At 34.1% G+C, this 15105-nt stretch overlaps 1 protein-coding gene across 3 annotated transcripts in view; it reads right to left on the bottom strand.

Annotated features, from left to right (window-relative positions):
- The window catches only part of LOC127877701 (atrial natriuretic peptide-converting enzyme-like), a 193598-nt gene extending 179504 nt beyond the window's left edge, over positions 1–14094 (bottom strand). For all 3 annotated transcript variants that reach the window (XR_008048533.1, XM_052423828.1, XM_052423827.1), the window contains exon 1: positions 13967–14094. Coding sequence is in view for 2 of the 3 variants with exons in the window: in XM_052423828.1 (XP_052279788.1) it covers positions 13967–13981 (15 nt within the window). In the remaining variant the exon portion in view is untranslated. The remainder of the gene's footprint in view (positions 1–13966) is intronic.
- Between the last annotated feature and the right edge of the window lie 1011 nt (positions 14095–15105).

Genomic DNA, 15105 nt, shown 5'->3' with positions numbered 1-15105 from the left:
AAAACATCCGCACCATTCACGAAAGCTAGTACATATACTTAAAGTTTTTGTTTAGACGCTCTCCCTAAACTTATCTGAAAGCAACACCGACCAAATGTTCTTTGCATAATTATACTCTACCGATAGTTTCCTGTTTAAACACCAAGTAAGTATTCAAGTCAGTATAGTTCACTTTTGTAAAATGTTATTAAAAAAAACCTTTTTAAAGCAGTTATAGCAGTTTTAATTGTTTAAAAATTATTTATTTAAATGGCGGTTGAATCACCCGAAGCTAAGCACACTGGTTCGTAACAAATCATTTGCGATTTAGAGAAGTTATTATGTAAAATATTTGGAAGCGCAGTTATGAGCAATTTCAATGGTCCGTCTTAGCCCGTGTTTTTAAAGATTGTGGCGTTGAAACGATGATTTACTGACAACATAAACTCGCTTGTATTTGAAACGCAATTTCATGTTAGGCAATAAATTTACAGCACACGCAAATCGCAAACAGCGTGTCAGAAGCAATGAAGCATCTTCAATTTAGAAAGCCTTGGATATTTCCATTTCAAAATTCTGAAATCTTAGTTTTTGAAGTAATGTTGTTTAAAGATATTCAATTCATTTCAATTGTGTGTTGATGTTTTATATTAAATTCTGCCAAGCACGGTGGAATAAAGGGCCCAGATAGACTGCATTGCATTATTTCCGAAGCAGTCCCTTTACCGCACTGTAAAACAAGCGCTTATTTCATTGAATTATACGAGGATTTTCAAAAAAATGTTGATGCAGTATACTATATGGTACATGATTCAGTTAAATTATTTTAACCAGTTATCCTTGTTCTGCATTATATTCACGACAAGACTTTACGATAAACTTATGGTACGATTAAAATTTTCATTATAACAACAAGCAAATTGTTTTCTCAAATTGAATTATGTAAATCTTCATATTGACTTAGTGACCTATTTAATTTTCACCCAACATGAACCAGTTTTAAGTCAGCATAAACATCGTTGTGACAAATGTTTCTGACCAAGATTCATACGGATTGTAAAGAAATAAGACTTTCTAGCGTGTTTAAAAACAAGTTTTGCCGTTTGACAGTTTGACCTTTTTTCATCCCACATAAACAAACTAGAAATGGCGCGGCAGAGGCCGACGCGTATCCCCACGCCGAATGTTTGACCTAGGTGTGCCCCAGGGTTGGTAATGGGGCCATGCATAGCTGAGATTGACCGTATTGTCATAAGAGAAGTTCATCATCAATTAGAAGTGAATTGGTGTAGAAATGAAGAAGTTATAGTAAAAGGCAATTTTGGGTGGGTGTGACATATGTGGGCAGGGCACCCCAGGGTTGGTAATTGTGCCATGCATAGTTGAGATTGACCGTATTGTCATAAGAGAAGTTCAGTATCAATTTGAAGTGAATCGGTGTAGAAATGAAGAAATTATAGTAAAAGGCAATTTTGGGCGGGTGTTGTCTATGTGGGCGGGGCCCCAGGGTTGGTAATGGGGCCATGCATAGTTGAGATTGACCGTATTGTCATAAGAGAGGTTCAGTATCAATTTGAAGTGAATCGGTGTAGAAATGAAGAAATTATAGTAAAAGGCAATTTGGGTGGGTGTGGTCTATGTGTGCGGGGCGCCCCAGGGTTGGTAATGGGGCCATGCATAGTTGAGATTGACTGTATTGTCATAAGAGAAGTTCAATATCAATTTGAAGTGAATCGGTGTAGAAATGAAGAAATTATAGTAAAGGCAATTTTGGGTGGGTGTGGTCTATGTGGGCGGGGCCCCAGGGTTGGTTATGGGGCCATGCATAGTTGAGATTGACCCTAATGTCATAAGAGAAGTTCAGTATCAATTTGAAGTGAATCCGTGTAGAAATAAAAAAGTTAAAGTAAATGGAATTTTTTGGTGGGTGTGGCCTATGTGGGCGGGCGCCCCAGGGTTGGGATTGGGGCCATGCATAGTTGAGATTGACCCTAATGTCATAACAAAAGTTCAGTATCAATTTGAAGTGAATCCGTGTAGAAATGAAGAAATTATAGTAAAGGCAATTTTGGGTGGGTGTGGTCTATGTGGGCGGGGCCCCAGGGTTGGTTATGGGCCATGCATAGTTGAGATTGACCCTAATGTCATAAGAGAAGTTCAGTATCAATTTGAAGTGAATCCGTGTAGAAATAAAAAAGTTAAAGTAAATGGAATTTTTTGGTGGGTGTGGCCTATGTGGGCGGGCGCCCCAGGGTTGGGATTGGGGCCATGCATAGTTGAGATTGACCCTAATGTCATAACAAAAGTTCAGTATCAATTTGAAGTGAATCCGTGTAGAAATGAAAAAATTATAGTAAATGGAAATTTTTGGTGGGTGTGGCCTATGTGGGCGGGGCGCCCCAGGGTTGGGAATGGGGCCATGCATGGTTGAGATTGACCGTATTGTCATAAGAGAGGTCCAGTATCAATTTGAAGTGAATCGGTGTAGAAATAAAGAAGTAAATGTAAAATAACCTAAAAAAATGAGTGATAATTTCTGACGCGGCCCCACCCCAACCGCTATAACTTTTGACCCAGGGGTCAGATCAAAATTCCAAATAGTGCAGGGTCGCACATATGCTCATAGCTACCATGTGTGTAAGTTTCAAGGTTCTAGTGCTTTTAGTGTAGGAGGAGATAGTGGCCAGGACGGACGGACAGACAGACAGACGGACGGACGGACGGACGGACGGACGGACGGCGGAGATAACCACAATATCCCCACCTTTTTTCAAAAAGCGTGGGGATAAATACGAACTAAACGGAACGAATGTAATGAATATATTTTGTTACGATTGGGTAAACAATTAGACCAATAAGCATCCAAATGTCGACGACGGGACAAAGGGCCATCACAAAGGCTCACCATGAACACGTCGTGGTCAAGGAGCTTTAAATGCCGCGTCAGCGCCGATTGTGTGCACAAAATATTTTGTACATAAGTCGTCATGACGCAAAACTTCCAGAAAAATAGAAATATATCTACCACCCTGTTGCTTTATACAGTAAACTGATATATTAAAAAAACAACTTTTGACTAACCACTTAAAAACTTTATATTGTGCGATATAAATAAACAATTCACCTGAGGTTATGGTGAAAAATGTGAACATCACATTATCAATCAAATAGTTGTCAAAGCAGTAATTACATTGTCAGGATCGTCTCTGTACCCCAACCCATCACGCAATGAATACACCTTGTTATTTTGACAGAAAAATGACACTGGATATAAACTTTGGGTACAATACCAGGTGTCATTGGGACGTTATTAACATCGTGAGTTGGTAATATATTTCAGCGATTTAGGTCATATATTCGTTTTCTCTTAAATAGCTGTTGGACTTGATAAAACCACTTTTAACGCTTCAAACCCACTATGCGACAGCTATTTTGATACCTAGTAAAATAGATGTTAATGTGTATGAACACATTTCAGTTTTAAAGCTTTTTTTTCGAGAGGCGTTTTTTTTATATGCAAGTATCATATAATTTAAATTTTACTACATGTACTTTTTCATACCGAAACTCCTTATTGTGTCTTATATATCGTTTTAATACGGTGAATATATAACATAAGAGCAATATTTTTATTACAGTACTTTTGAGACATTCTTCAAAATACAAGACATGCAGCTGCTTAAAATAACATATCTTAAATTGTTAACTTGACGATATAATAGAGCGGCATAATCCACGTGTTTGCCTAAAACATTTTCCAAAAATTACTTAAGCAAATGAAATAACATGTTAAAACTTGTTGATAATATATTCCATATACATGCATGCCATGAACTAATATGTTCATGCAGGTACAATTCTTATGACCAACTCTTACTGTTATTTCCGTTTCAACAATTACACTATGCAAAACATGTACTATAAAAAATTGACAAAAATATAGTTATTTATTTTTCTATTTTGTAGAGGACTTAGTTTTCTATTGTACTCACAAGGGGTCGCCCATCGATAGTCCGTTCGTTAATACGTAGCCACTATATAATTATCATTCTTAAGGCCAAATATCTTGTGTGGAAGTTGGTCATGAAATACGACAATTTTCCCCCAACCACTGACGAAAATAGGTTAGTTGTCAATTACTGGCATAATTATATTCTTTATAACTGGTAAACCAGCTACCACAGGCTACATGCAAGTTGATTAACTGACCGCCTTGCTACGGCTCAACTAGTGTTGAAGACGGCAGAAGACGCAACAAAACAAACGAACCAACAAGTCTCAAATACACACGAATTTCCGCGCCAAAATACTGCAATCTCATCCTGTTGCTGTCAACTATTTCCATAGGCGTGTCCTTAAATACCTCTATATCTATAATATATTTCAAGCTGTTCCAGTCTACAGTTACCACAGCTCGTTAGCAATGGCACACAATTAAAAATTGGTAACAAAAGCCGGGGATGTACATTTAACCCTTTTTGATATATTCTCAGGGTCGTCTTTTGGTTAAAAGCCACACAGTATTTATCTCCGGTGATCATATTAAATCGGGTTGGACCAGATTGGAGGTCATAAAGATTGTGTTCGTATGACCGATTACTTTTGGTGTACGACAAAGATATAGTGACAGCAGATACGCATGAATCAACAGATAAATTGGGACCGAAGCCATTAATTGTTAATTTACAAGTGGATATAGACATTGTAGTGAGTGTATGCTATTCTGAAGATTAAGTTACAATCTTTTTCATAATATTTTATATGACCTCTATGATCTCCATTTTGTTACCTCATAGATCTAGTCAGTATGGTCAAAACTCTTAAATATTTGTATATATATATATATATATATATATATATATATATAGTTCATACAACACTAAGAGTTTTTAAAATTATTGTTCAGTGATTTTATCAAATAAATACAAATGTCCAATGAAGTTGTAATTAATTTTGTATTAATCGTGCACGTTTTCGCATTCGTGTCACGGTTCATGGGGGGGGGGGGGGATAAAATTCATTAAACTTCGCTTTGGTTTTTCTTCATTCAATGTGGTACAATATGGTCAAACTATCTTTATCATTTTAAAGCTTAAGACGGATAGAATAACATAAACACATTTTTGACATTCAATATTTGTGTGCTTTATTCATATTTTGGTTTAAAACCAATACATTTTTCCACTTATTTACAAAATCTCAATCTAAAGTTAGGATGGATATGCACTTCCTTAAGTTGAATAAATACAAAGCTATATACATATACAAGGTCAAGTTAGCAACATTTCACAGAAAATTATTGTCATATTACAACAAATGAGTTTTTATTCAACTGCCTTTTTTGGATAAATTTCCTAAATAAAGTTCTAAAAATAACTAAACGTAACTACTTTTTAAACTCCAGGTATGGTGGATAATAAGAGTCACAATTCTATTTCAAAGGCTTAACAATTTTGTTATTTACCTCTCAACCAAATTGCAAATTTTAAACCATCTCAAATTGAAATAGATTGCAGACGACATATAAAATTGTAAAGGAATATAAAGAAATTGGCTAACCGATTGATTTTATATTTCGATTCCTTCTACCCATTTTGAAAGCGTGGGCCATTGCTGTGCTCCGTAGAAAAACGTGCAAAACAAATCGGTCGAAACCACGTGCAGTGGTGAGAAAACCGGGTATGTGTATACACATACCTGAGGAAACACATATCTTATTTTGACAGTTGGGTGGCAACTAGTAAAACAACTATTAACATTAATCAGCAAGAGATCGCACTAAATAACAGAAATTACCACGTAGAGATATCATCACTTACCCTATTTCAAATATTTTCCAGCTGAAATTGTCACCCACACGTCTTTTTTAGTGTATTTGTATTGTTTGTCTGGAGCCGAAGTGCATCTCACAGAATATCCATCCAACTTCCGTTGTTTCACTTATTAAAACTCCGTTTAAAAGAATTATTTCTACTTTTAGATTGTTAAAGCGATGTATTATTATATATGATCATTATAATAGTATACCGTGATGAATTGAACGGAGTTACGTATCGATCTTTCTGTCAGTCTGTAAGTACTATTTTATGCGCAATAATATAAGTAATGTGATTCGACAACGATTGTAAACATTGGTGAAATGCTTCTTACATAGTTATTCTTTTGAGTGTTTATGAGGTCTGATCGTGCAGTTTGCAAACATCAACGGAAAGATTACAATCCAATGCATTTGTCATCGTCAACCGTTTGGAATGTCAATTAGGCGATGCTTGAGTTTTTAGCATGTTTCTTTCTATTTTATTAATTTACAAATGGCTGCCCCCATGGTGATGAAATGCCATGTGTTCGAGTTTTGATATTTCTAGATATGTAAACTTGTTTTACTATTTAAGCGTAACTTGCCCTCGTCAATGTCGATATTAATCACTAGTTATATAATTTTCCGCCGAAATACGTGGAATAAACATGATTCAGATTTTTGAAAATAATGTATATTTTATTGTTAAAATCGCTTTGTATTTTGATTGATTTTGTGGATGTTATGATACGTTGATGTACAAAATTTGTAGCAGTTTGAAGGAAAAACATCCTTTAAAAGCATATATATATACATATTCAATGTGGCACTCTTCCTTTAGTCAAATTTGAGTTCAATGCTAGGGGTCCCACATTTTTCAAATTGAAGCCTCTACATGAACCTTAAAGCAACACAAATCTTATTTTGAAAATACAAATCTCATTATTTAAAATGCTGCTTGCATTCAATTATTAAATTAGTGTTAAAACGATACGAAATATAAAATAAATGATATTCAAAGTTTATATATATATTATCCGACCTCAACTTAAATTTCACTGGGTACCGCTTGAAATCGAATAATATTGCAAAAGCATGTGTTGTAATTATACATGTATTTAAATTGAAGTGATATTTTAATTGGATTTTGAAACTATTCACATCTGATCATCTTACAGTCTATTTATACAGATGACACTTGAAAAGGAACGGAATTCAACCGTTCTATTTTTTTAACATCACACACTATTTATTTTTAAATAACAATTCTGGGTTCATAAGCACAAGATTTCGAGGCCATATGTGACGCCATAGAATTAAGTGAAAAATAAAAACAAGAAGAGATGCATTTTGCAATATTGGATCAAATTTGCATGATTTAATACTACACTAAACTCTGTAATAAGCAATATTAACATAATGTTGTGCTTTGACATGAACGTATGTTGGTGCTTTGACATAAACCGTATGTTGGTGCTTTGACATGACCGTATGTTGGTGCTTTGACATGAACCGTATGTTCGTGCTTTGACATGAACCGTATGTTCGTGCTTTTGACAGGAACCGTTTGTTCGTGCTTTGACATGAACCGTACACATTTTCTCGTTTTATAACGTTCGATAATAATAGTAATACCCTCAAATACAAATCAACTAGCCTTCTTTATCCCCACGCTTTTTGAAAAGCGTGGGGATATTGTGGTTATCTCCTACACTATTTAGAACACTAGAACCTTGAAACTTACACACCTGGTAGCTATGAGCATATGTGCGACGATGCACTATTCGGCATTTTGATCTGACCCCTGGGTCAAAAGTTATTTTACTATAATTTCTTCATTTCTGCCCTGATTGTCTTCAAATTGATACTAAACCTCTCTTATGACAATACAATTAATCTCAACTATGCATGGCCCCATTACCAACCCTGGGGCGCCCCGCCCACATAGGCCACGCCCCACACAAAATTGCCTTTTACTATAATTTCTTCATTTCTACACCGATTCACTTCAAATTGATACTGAACCTCTCTTATGACAATGCGGTCAATCTCAGCTATGCATGGCCCCATTACCAACCCTGGGGCGCCCCTCCCACATAGGCCACGCCCAACCAAAATTTCCTTTTACTAAATTTCTTCATTTCTACACCGATTCACTTCAAATTGATACTGAACCTCTCTTATGACAATACGGTTAATCTCAACTATGCATGGCCCATTACCAAATCTGGGGCTGCCCGCCCAATAGGCCACGCCCACCCAAAAATTGCCTTTTACTATAATTTCTCATTTCTACACCGATTTACCTTCAAATTGATACTGAACCTCACTTATGACAATACGGTCAAGCTCAACTATGTATGGCCTCATTACCAACCCTGGGGCGCCCCGCCCACATAGGCCACGCCCCACCCAAAATTGTCTTTTACTATAATTTCTTCATTTCTACACCGATTCACTTCTAATTGATACTGAACTTCTCTATGACAATACGTTAATCTCAACTATGCATGGCCCCATTACCAAATCTGGGCGGCCCACCCACATAGGCCACGCCCACCCAAAATTGCCTTTTACTATAATTTCTTCATTTCTACACCGATTACTTCAAATTGATACTGAACCTCACTTATGACAATACGGTCAAGCTCAACTATGAATGGCCTCACTACCAACCCTGGGGCGCCCCGCCCACATAGGCCACGCCCACCAAAAATTGTCTTTACTATAATTTCTTCATTTCTACACCGATTCACTTCTAATTGATACTGAACTTCTCTATGACAATACGGTCAATCTCAACTATGCATGGCCACATTACCAACCCTGGGGCGCCCCTGGGTCAAACATGCGGCGTGGGGATACGCGTCGGCCTCTGCCACGTCATTTCTAGTATTAAATATAAATGGTTAACACGAATTGTTTACCGTGATTTTTCCCTTTCCGTAACTATTCTTATAATTATTAAGCTTTGATCATGCAAACCATCAACATATTTTCAGAAAAAAAACACTAAATAATCTAGTTTAGCTTAGAGAAAGAAACGACGAAATGCTTGTTTACGTGCATTACTATGAAAGCGTTCTTGCACCGTATCCATATGCGATGATAACAAGTCCTCTTAGAATGTCCTCTTTACGAAATACTTTGCCATTAATAAGCAACTAAAGGTCATTATATGAAAACATGAAGTTATCTTGTGAGTTGATTCCATATATATTTCTCTTATTGTTATCTATGGGAAATAAAAAATACTAGGGATACCAACGGTTGCCAGAATTCGTATCCGAAAATTATAATGTTGAAATCGAACACCATCGAGATATCCGTGTAGAACCAGAATAAGTGGTCAAAATCTGGAGTGTTAGTCCTTTAATTAAGGTAATATTAAACACGAAATCTTGGAATGAAAGCTTCTGATTAATAATACACATAATGAACAAATAGTACATTGATACTTATTTATTAAAGCGCTTTTGAAAATTGTTGTAAGTTCTGTTTGTAAATAGAAATAGTTTCAGTTTAATAAATAAACGGCTTGAAAAACTTTACAAGTAACATTAAATACTATACAACAAGAGAACTAAATGCATTAAATGAACTGCTTACATCTGTAATGGCAGTATTCTTAAAAATATCCAAAACATTATACGGTAAATTCGGATTGGATGCAAATCTCCAGTAATCTTTTTAAAAAGTTCTAAAAATGTATCAGATTAATGTATGTTTTTATAACACAATTTTCACAAATAAACAGTTTATTGCACGTTTAACGTGCAGCATCGATTAAAGGCAATTTCAGTATGTATGTACAATGTTTTATGCTTTGAATGTTTATAACTTGACCCTGGATGAATTTACGTTTACCAAACACATAATCTAGACACTAAAATAAGTTTCGAATTTTGAAGTAGCGTCAAGTGCTTAGTCAGCTTTAGTTAAGTACTCAAAGTAAAGTTTCCTTTGTTTGTACTTTTGTATATAATACATCATTTATAATTATTTCAGATTAATCTCAAACGACGAGGACTTGCATATATGACTTATTCGACAGAATGAACAGTTATCAATAGATACAATCTTTCATGACGCCATAAAACCGTTCACAAATCTTATAATACGAGGGTAAACGTGCATTTTGTGCTCTCATGAGCGACAACTGTTTATTGTCACGAGGGAAAGGTCGACCTGGTTATCATATTTATTAGAAAATACAGCCAGAAAGACTGAAACCAGCAACTTCATGTTGGATCCCGGCTTCAGATATCCATCCATTCAAACGTAATTACGACACACACAGTAATCAAAGTGTACATACGCTAATAATATGTGCTCACATTAATTTCACTTTTTGGAATCACCATTATATAATATTCAACTCAACGTCATTCTCCAATAAAATAACTGCCTACATTCGACTATGGCTTATCTCAAAGGCGAAGACGATTTGTAGTTATTTTCTTCTCCACTGATATTGGACATTTTTATTTCAATAATTATTACGCAATTTTTAGAAGAAAACCAGCTTATTTAACGATATGAGTATGAGTAATATATAAATAATAGATTGAGAAATGGACAACCGGTTCATATATTACACCACTTAAACAGAACGCAAAATCAGAAGTCTGATATTATTATCATCAAATGAGCACAAGTATTGTTATATAAGAACCGTTTCAGGTAACTGATGTTTACTTAATAAGATAACGATTTTCTATTCTTTTTGCTGAAGTCGCAAACTCCTTTAATGTACTTCAGGACGTGTTGTCAAATAAGCAAACTTATTTCACAGCAATGGGTAGTAAAACTAAAAAAACATGATAGCGAACTTAAAATCATTCTAAAGCTACGCTGAAAGTTGTTTTTCAACGTGGGTATATAACATAAATCTTAACAGTACAGGATACACGGAGTACAGGAGTAAAACAAGTCAATCCGAGTCAAATACCTCACGCAAAGTACGTCAATGTGAGAGCATTATTTATTTCGTCCGTATGAATGATTTGCGATTTCAACTATGTAGACTTAGTACGATTTCCATGACAATAACGAAGTATAACGTTATACGCATGAAATCTTATACATGTATCAATCTTTCTATTATCGGTTGGGGTAGGATATTGTGTGTTTTAATAGCCATAGAAATATGGAATAGGTATCTGTATATATATATATATAGTTTACAATACAGAATTACAATTGCCACTTTTCATAAAGAACTATTAATAACCTATAGAAGTATTCAATTCAATTTTAATGCCTAAGTAACAGACTTTCAAACAACACTCGAAAACAAGATGAAAACAGAAGAAGCAACAATAACATTGTATATTAAACGCTCTTAAAAAGCACTCTACATACTTTTGTACGAAAATATGTATAGAGAATTTTATTACACATCCTTTCAGTCAACAGTTTTTAAGGTGAAGACTTCCAATGTTGTAACAGTCATATCGCGATTTGGATGCGGGTTCAAATAGGCAATTAATAATTATGTGTTGCACTCTTTCATAAGATTATGATCGTTTTCTACTGGATGCTTCACAGCTTTCAAAAGCTCGTAAAGGAAACGTAATCCCCAAAACACCTTTCTTAATACGATAATAAAACCCAACGACTCAATGCTTAAATGCCACTTAAATTATGCCACATAAAACACGCTGAGTTAAAACTGAAATGTGAAATGACTCTCAATGGAAGGATATTTTTAAATAAAAGCTCATTTTACTTGAACATGCAATTAATAAGATGATTATCATCATAATAAGTACTAAACTAGACTTATGGAATTTTCTAGTATACGATTTAATTAGCCTACATTGTTTCCTGTTTATATTTATGCAAAACTTTATTAATAAAGCCATGAAATACGCATCTGAAATACACAATGTTTATCATTTTGCCCTTGTTAAGCTAACAAAACAATTTTTACTCTCCTGGTAAATTTCTTTTTCACCAACCAAATTCCTAATCAATAAATTAACGTTCTTATTAGATTGGAATTAACAGTTATGGCATATGGGAATAAAAAAAAGGATATAGTCGCCATAAACAAAAACATTGTTGAAAAAGGTTGTATAGATTTTGTCGAAATATCTATGCCTTGTGAGCAAGCATTAGACATCAGTGAAATTTCACCTTAGTGCACATATGCTTTAAGACAAGATAATGTTTACTGTCCCCGTTCTATTGTAAGGTTTCGAATATTTGAAGTTAATTAAGATTTATATTATCGAAGTTTTTTAATAGTCAATTTCGTTTTTTTTAATTTGAACGCATGTTCTAAAGAGCAGCATGTTTTAAATTAGGTGAACAATAATAAAACATCCTAATGCTGATTTTCAACGCTTCAGTGGACCATATAAATTATGTCGACAAATGTTTGTAATAAAAAGCAGGTCACGGTATTGAATTTCAATCTACGCCATATTCGAATTCAAAAATGTAATTACAAAAAAGACATTAGCGAATTTACTTTATGAACTCGAATTTAAATAATAATAAAAACATTTAACTTTGTTTTACTTTATAATTAACAAGTGTGTGTTCAAGATAAATTTTAAATAATAATATACATTTATTTTACTCAATAAAAAATATCATTATTTGTTGTTCGACAACAAGAATATCACTCTTCCAACTGTACATTAATTACTTATAATGTATAATACCCTTAGATTCCTCAACATGGATACTGTTCGTCGGTTACTTCATTGTTTTGTTTCTCAAAAAGTATTAATATAAGCTAATGGTTAACAGAGAATTTAAACAAAACTCTCAACGAAAATATAGAGCACGCACACTTTACTAGTACTTTAGAAAAAAACAAATATATATTTCTAAACGTCTACCACATAGCTTTGCTTCTTATAGAGCTTGAAGCCATCGTATAATCTGTATATCTCTTGCATGACTAATTTGATTAACACATTATACTAGAAACGTGTTTGATTTAGTAACCAGATTTCCTCGAAGCAGTTTTACTAAGTGAAATACATGAGATAAATATTCATGTCTAGAATATTTTAACTAATAGAAGTTATTGAATCTTATCAAACTAAATAAGAAGATTCAACGTGATCATTGATTTGTCGTTTGAGACGTTTTATTAAGTGTAACAAACTATAAATAAATTATTGTAGAAAACGTGGTTAACAAACAAACCTTCTCAAGTCGTAATAAGATTCAGTAAGTTATATACAATACTGTTATATGTTGAACCTCGAACACGGGCAATTGTTTTCGTACACTTCAACATGCTGAATCTGTAAAATAATAGCCTTGTTTTGCAAATAAACGCATACTTACTGAAAGATAACAATTAAAAATGACTGCTGTTGCAGTCATCATAAAACTTATGTATGTCTTACTGCCTATGAAAATTGACATTTAAAACGTCTGTTGGATTACATTTCGCTGATAACACGATTGCCGTCAATGATTGATTGATTATTCAGAGCTTTACGTTTCTTCGAATATACCTCTGCGGAAATATTTCCGGTAATAATCGTTAAAGCGGTAGTTTAAGATATGATAAACAACGACACAAATGCTGACACATTTTGACGTGAAATATATATTTTCTTTGTTTTAAACGTTTCAATATTGTCTGGAGGTATTTATTCAGACTTATATCAACTAAGTGTGCGAATGATATATACTCACCATCTTTGAACCGCAACTGCGCGTATGCCAAATATTTGCAACAAAAAGGTGCATGTTCTGTTATTATTAATTACCTCTTGTTAATTGAGCATTATGTTCCCCACCTATTCAAGAATTCTAATTTATGTGATATTTATCCAGGATATTAGCCATTCGTCTGCACCAAACGAACAGTCATAACAGCTCGTTTATTACAATGATATTTATACGATTAATTCACGTGTCACTTTTGCAAAAAGGGAACTATGCATTATAGGCACATTTGAATGTGTTATATTTTATCATTATGACGGTGTTGAAGTAAGAACAGAATGAATCGTCCGCACTCTTGTTGTAAAACTTAAATTAAACGAGAATGCAGATTAAAGACGGTATAGGGTACAAAGAAAAATATTATTGATATCAATACCAAGGCTACGCATACAACAATCAGCAATTTCAAACACTTCTAAAACTATATTATGGAGATAAAGAGGATGTCAATAGTGATAACAATTAGGATTGATTGCTTTTTACACATACCTTAAATGTTCTCATTCTGCGTCGGCGTATACTATATTAGTGTGACGCTTTGCTGCAAATATATCCAGCAACAACAATTTGTCATTGTTGTATATGTCCCATGTAATGCACATATGCATATACACACGTTTAATCACAAATAAAGTTTTGTCTTATAAAGCTAAAATGTACACAATCTGTTTTGTACACGATATTTTAATATACCGGCCTCTGTTCGTGATATTTACCTTTTGATATGGAATGTTAGTTGTGGACACTCTCATTAAGTTATATTAAACTGTGAAAACCCCCCAGAAATTTTGAAATAAAACTCGGGTAGAGTTAAATTCGTACTATATTAAACTCACACTGAGTGTTTCAGTTTTCAATGTTTGCAACTTATACGCAAAAAGAACATTTAAATATCAATAGGATTATCCTCAGCGCGATAATGTCCATATATAGCTATAACTACTTTCACTTAAATGAATCATATTTCAGAAGAATGATTTCAGATAATATAAAACCCTTTGACTCCCCGTGATGGTTCGCATTCCATGTATCATCACGCTACATAGGAAAAACACAAATAAATTAACTAAATTTAAATACTCGACGAAACTTCAAGCTTTGCGCATCTGTACTCGAGATGTAAACATTGACACCTTTTCTTCTTTGTACTAAGTTAATATAGCACACTCCCCTTCGCAACAAATGTTGGATTAAATAAAAACGGTTGTGGAGTGGGATACGTTAGGGTTTATATATACTGTGATAGGAATGTCCAGGCATGCGTAAAACAATATTTTCTAATGTAACGTCTGACTGCTTTCTGGTACTATGTTTTACTGTCTAAATTGCTCTATAGCTTCATCGAATGGAATAATAATACTGATCGTATCATAACTGTTGCAATTGTGAGAAAAGGACACAGTCTCTAACAAGATAATCGCAAAGTCGTTCATAAATCCTAACGCATCTCAAATACGATGGACAAAGAGGAGAAAAACGCACTTTGTGTTCAGGATTTTTGTTATTTCTTTACATTTAATTTAAATTTAAACGACACACCTTTGATCCTTAATTATAATGTCCTATATCCTGTATATGAAATAGATCTATTGATTTTCAGTCAATATATATTTTTTGGTTAAAAATTC

The sequence above is a fragment of the Dreissena polymorpha genome, chromosome 4, assembly GCF_020536995.1.
Source record: "Dreissena polymorpha isolate Duluth1 chromosome 4, UMN_Dpol_1.0, whole genome shotgun sequence".
Lineage (NCBI taxonomy): Eukaryota > Metazoa > Mollusca > Bivalvia > Myida > Dreissenidae > Dreissena > Dreissena polymorpha.
Note: the sequence above shows the minus strand (reverse complement) of the source record. Positions and strands in the feature narration are given on the sequence as shown.